This window comes from Malus sylvestris, chromosome 15 (genome assembly GCF_916048215.2).
Source record: "Malus sylvestris chromosome 15, drMalSylv7.2, whole genome shotgun sequence".
NCBI classification, from domain to species: domain Eukaryota; kingdom Viridiplantae; phylum Streptophyta; class Magnoliopsida; order Rosales; family Rosaceae; genus Malus; species Malus sylvestris.
The window spans coordinates 9,444,937-9,450,655 of record NC_062274.1 but is presented as its reverse complement, the minus strand read 5'-3'; the positions used below and the strand labels follow the sequence as shown (position 1 = coordinate 9,450,655).

General features: G+C 35.0%; 1 protein-coding gene across 1 annotated transcript; it reads left to right on the top strand.

The window, feature by feature from the left end:
* The first annotated feature begins 2,148 nt into the window (after positions 1–2,148).
* Positions 2,149–3,354, top strand: LOC126604589 (pollen-specific leucine-rich repeat extensin-like protein 1). The gene has a single exon (XM_050271880.1). It carries the CDS (start codon positions 2,323–2,325, stop codon positions 2,902–2,904), a length of 582 nt encoding a protein of 193 aa, XP_050127837.1. The 5' UTR covers positions 2,149–2,322; the 3' UTR covers positions 2,905–3,354.
* Positions 3,355–5,719: the final 2,365 nt, after the last annotated feature.

Here is a 5,719-nt window from a genome sequence, read left to right as displayed (position 1 = left end):
TAATGTATTCATTATCTGGAAATATTTCGGATTAAACTACCACGCATTCTCAAATTACAAAATCCAAAATCTTATTTATGTTGTCCTTTTACACCAAAACATTTTTCACAATCCGTTTTGAAAAACATTATCGGACCGACCTTTGCCACTCTCCAAATGGCACATTTTTCTCAGGAATGAAGATTTCTAACTTTTGTCACCACACCCAAAAAAAAAAAAGATTTCGAATTTCCACAGAAAGTTGTTGACCGAGGTCAACATGAAATATACACGGCATAATGGCATTTCCGTAATCCCATCAAAAAATGAAGGTGCAACGTGGATTGCCATGCCACCGGTGGTTTCGGACCCACGTCACATACGCGGACCGTCTTCATGACAACAAACAGCGTTTTTGGTAGGGGAGCTTCACAGAAGTCTCCTATCACGGAAAATAAAAATAAAAATAAAAATAAAAATAGGGAAAAAGGAAAACTGTTTTCTCTACGCGCTTCAGATCGCGTGAAGATTACCACCCAAGGCCACGACCCATTGCGCGTGTCTACATATATACATATCAACATTATCGTGAAAATCCAATTTCTAAATTTGGATTTATGTGCTAATAGAACGTTGATATTTCATCCCTTGTCGCATAATTTATGTCCAGCTAATGGAATTAAGATTTCTCTTGATTAATTAGAAAAAAAGTTGATAATATCCAGGAAGATAGTGGAGTTAATATTCATTCTTATGGAGTTAAAATGTATTTGATTTATTTTGTCTTTAAACAAATTAAAGCTTTTGTATCAGTATTTTAATTTTGTAAAATTAAAACGTCACATGCCATGGTCCAAAAAATACTTGTCTAACAACGAAAAGTTCAGTAACAATGAATGCGATGACATGAAAGGCGCTATAAAACTCAATTTTTTTTGCAAAGAATTCCCTTTCATTTGGTTCCAATCAAATTATAAGATATAATTGAGAAAATATATAGAATTATTACTTTTTCAAATATATTGTTTTTAGTCTGAAAATATTTGCATTTGCTTAACAAAATTGATATTGAATTGATAGGTTTAACATCCAATGTAAGTACATCACATAACCAAATTGATGTTACAAAATCTATTCACGACAAATATAAACTATTAACTTAGTTACTAAATAATATTATTGGAAATCTGTGACTTAGACCTTATTGGGTAAATGTCGTTAAAGAAACCTAATTATTAAGAGAATATGTACCTTTATCAATTTGTTTTCCAATATAAAAAGATAAAAAATGCTAAGAAAACTTTTTAAAATAAATTATTTATGTACTTTCTCACCTAAATACCCATGTCAAAATTATAAAGTATTAGAATTTGTTAGTACTGTTCTAAAAATCATTGCCTAGGCGCTAGACGGCTGACTATCATGCCGATTAATGACTAGGCATTTAAAAATTAAGAAAAAACGCCTAGACCTGCTGAAGGGTCCACCTAGACCGCCTAGGCACCCGTCTAGCTTGCCCAGACCTGCCTAGGTGCTCATCTAGGTTATTACTCACTGAAAATATATAACTTTCATTTTGTATTTTATTTTTTTCAATAAATTGCAAGAGACTTGTTGAATACTTAAATGAACACACCTTATATGCTTGTTCCCTATATTTTCATTATGTTCCAATACTTCATAACATATATGTCATTCTATTTTGTAGTTTATGATGAAATTATATATATATATATATATATATATATATTAAGTATAAACATACACTTATTTACACAAAATATAATAGATTTACTTAAATCCGCCTATTCCGCCTAGGCGCTAGATCCCAACATACCGCCCGACTAGCACCTAGCGTCTTTTAGAACATTTTTTTAGAAAGCCTCCTTAGCATTTTTGAAGAAAATTATTATCTAAATCACATCTTTCTAGATAAGTGAGCTGTAGGAAAACCTAATTGTTTTCTATTTAACCCTTCTTTTATGAAAAGTAAACCTAATTATTAAGGGAGTAGGAATCGTTACCAAAACCAATAATGAAACCTTAAAACCGTGGTGGACAGCGCCCAAATTGTGGCGAGTGGTTTACACCCACTACCGCCTCTTTGTCGGTTTGGTACTCCTTTTGCTTTTAGGTCTCTTCCCCTATATATTCCTACCCTCCCTCTCTCTCAATATTCACATATAATCTCTGTAAATTCCCCTTCTCTCTCTCTCTCTCTCTTCCTATCTCTCTCTAAGTTGTGGCCGAAGAGCCCCAAATTTTCTAGACTTTTCTTTTCCCCTTTGCCCCTTTGAGCTCTAAAAGCTCGAATTTTCGGATCTGAATTTTGTGTGGTCTCAGATGGCTGTTGAAGTTCTCAGTCCCAGAGATTGCCACAAAGACTCGCTCTCACGCCAATCAGTAATGAATTTCAATCGGAACCCTAACCCTAACCCTAGCCGCCTCGGCCGCCCCAGCCGCCCCCAGAACGACGGCAAGAACCGAAGGCCCACCCGGCCCAATAACCTACCTCGCCCGGTCCAGAAGTCCCCGGCTCCCCAAAACCTCGTCATGGGCCAGGTCAAAATCCTCAAGCGCGGCGAAGAAATCCCCAAAACGGTGCCGGCTCCACCCCCACAGAAGCAAAATTTCAAGCCCCAAGTGCCGGCTCCGCCACCACAGAAGCAGAATCCCAAGCCCCAGGTTCCGGATCTAGGAAACACGAACCTGATGGGTCCGGCACCCAAGCGGGTTCCGAAGCAGACCAAAAACAAGGACTCGAACTTGACTGCCGGGTTCTACGCCGGGTCGTCGTCGTGCATAGCCTCGCCGCCTCCGAGCTCTCTGCCTCTTCCGTCGTTCTTCGCCAAGAAGAGCGTTGTCTCGAGCACCGACGCTGCGGCAAGCGAGCTGCTGAAGCTTCTGCGGCTTAATCTGTCTTAGTTGACCGTGAAATTGCAGAAGTGTAAAGTCTTGGGTTTTGGCTTAACGTTCGAGATGCGTGGTTGTCGTCCTTCCCCTTATTTTTTCAAAGGGAAGGTCGATGAATTCGCAGTTCGATCTAACGCTTTTTCTCCTTTTTACTTTATGGGTTAGATGATTAGTGTGCAGGGAAAATTGGGTCGGCCCGGTGTAGCGTTTAATTATAATTATGTTTTAGTTATTAATTGTTCTATTAAATTAGGTTTAGGGTTACTTTGCCTTGTTGGTCTTTCTTGAAGATGGAGATTAGGGTAGGGTATTAGGAGCTGTATCTGTAAAATTAGGGTGCATATTTGTACGTGTATATTCCCTAGTTTTTACGATATATTTGCAAATAAGTAGATGCAAATTTAGTTTTTAAATTCCATGTATATCATTTTCTATTATTAAGGTGTTTTTTCCTCCTTACAATTTTCTAGAAATTAATTTGCTGGGATATGAAGTATATGAACTGAGGATTTTTTTTTTTTTTTTTTTTATGTCTAACGATAAATTTTGTTAGATTAGAATGTTAAATTAGTTTCTGATGAGGTTCGAACTCATAAGAACTTAATACATTTTTACTATTGTGATAAATGGTCACTAACTTAATACATTTTTATTGTGATAAATGGCCACCCGCAGGTGGTTTTTTGTAAGGGTGGAAAAAATTTCCGAAAATCTCGAACCAAACCGAAAAAATTACAATTCCAAACCAATAATTTTCCAAATCAAAATTCCTAAAATTTTCAAGATGTTATCCCGAACTGATTTCGAAATTTTGGTACGGGATTCGAGATTAGCTTTTAGATATTTCGTAAATTCCATACCGAATCGAAAATATATAATTTAATTATTATATATATATATTTATACATGTATATTATATATATTATTCTTTTATAATCGATACTAGTAGTTTATAATTCATGCTCCGCAACCTGGAATGCCTTACATCTTGCATATTTTCATGTTCTGTTTGATATTTATTTGGATTTTATTATTGCTACTGTCATGACTAATGATTTCAAAAGGTTTGATTCTTTTATCTCTCAACAGATTGCAAAAAGGATTTAATTAATTTGAATTTTGACTCTGATAAAAACAGTTAGGCATGCCAATTTTAGATTAAATGGTAGTGTAAATGAAATGACATTCGTAGTTTATGAATGTGTTCTTGAATTATATATTTGAACAACAATTCATAATTTTATATTTCAATTTGGGATTCCTGATTTGTCGGGAAATCCCGAAAATATTTTGGGATTCCCAAAAATTTAGTTTGGGATTGATCTTTAAATTCCTGTTCTGAAAAATTTCGATTTAGGATTCGAAATACTAGTTTCTGTATGGTATCCTATACCAAACCACCCATAGTTTTTTACTTGAAGTTGTTTTGTTAATACCCCAGTATTTCACTGGGTGTATACAACGTACAAATGATGAAATTCGGAAAAGCTGGGGAAAAAGCACTTTGGGTTGCAGCTTTAGGAAGTAAAAGCAGAAAGCAAAAGTAGGTGTTTATGAACTCTTTTTCTGTGCCCCTTTCGGCCCCTGAACTTCATTTGATGTCGGTGGGATTTGGCAAGGAAACTGAAATGGACTCTAACCATGAACCAAATTATGATCCAAGGCCCTAAATTTACTAACAGGATTAATAATTCGTAAATCGTGTTCATTTATTGTATATTATGCAGTAAGTTTTTGTCAGATATTTTTTATATTTAATTTTAAATAAAAAATTTAAAATGATTTATAATTGCACAATGTACAATTAACAGACATGAGTTATGAATTTTCAAAATTCTCATCCAGATTCTTGAATTCAGTACCAAATTTTGGAGGACACGGTGATGATGTGACTTGAACCGTTTTAATTGCTGGTTCTTTGCAAATCAATGGCCTATATAGGCCAAACCCTTAAAAATTGTTTTCAGTTGAAATCATTCAACTTAAAACCTTTCTACCGCTTCATGTTATGTATAATCCTAGCCAGTGGTAATAATTTGAATATAACTCGTCACCTACGGCGGTGGAATTTGATACTTTTTACTTTACAACAGTGCAACGTGGCCAACAACATTAAACTCTAGGCTTATTTTTTGGGAAGATGATCCTGTTCGGATCTATTTTGTGGAGATTTTAGGAATCCTCACATGCTAAACGTTTATTATATATCGTGTGATCAGTTTTCGTCAAGTACTATTTATGTTTAATTTTAAATATAAAAGGTTAAATAACTTATTACTGCACGATGCAATGGTTAAGTTGTGAGGATCTCCAGAATCCTCACAATTTAGATCCGGATGGGATCCAAATCCTTTTTTTTTGTTATGCCTTTTGAAATTGGACTTTCATCTCACTTTGACCCCTAAAACGTAAAATCTATCACTAAACTCCTGAAACTCAAATTTTGCCTTGTGATGCCATTTCTGTCAAATTTGTCTATTATGATTTTTTTAAGACTCTAACATAGCTTAAGTGAGGCCCACTTAACTGCTGATATGACGGCCACATAATTGTTATATTTTGAAAACTCAAAAAAATAGTTTTCAAGTTTCCAATTTTAATTTTTTTGAAAAAGGTTTTGATTGAAGGAGACTCGAAAATTGTCATTGAGGCAATAATGGGAAAGTGTTGCATTCCTTGGCAGATTCGTGCAATTGTTGAATATCAAATGGTTGGTCTCTTCTTTTGATTTTATAAGTTGAAAACATATTTTTAGGGAAACAAATTTTTTAGCCGATGCAGTCACTTTGTGTGGGTACGTGTTAAATAACTTTCATGTTTGGAGTGG

Bases quoted from the DNA above. Each gene is read 5' to 3' on its own strand.
- LOC126604589 (XM_050271880.1), top strand. From the start codon at position 2,323: ATGGCTGTTGAAGTTCTCAGTCCCAGAGATTGCCACAAAGACTCGCTC.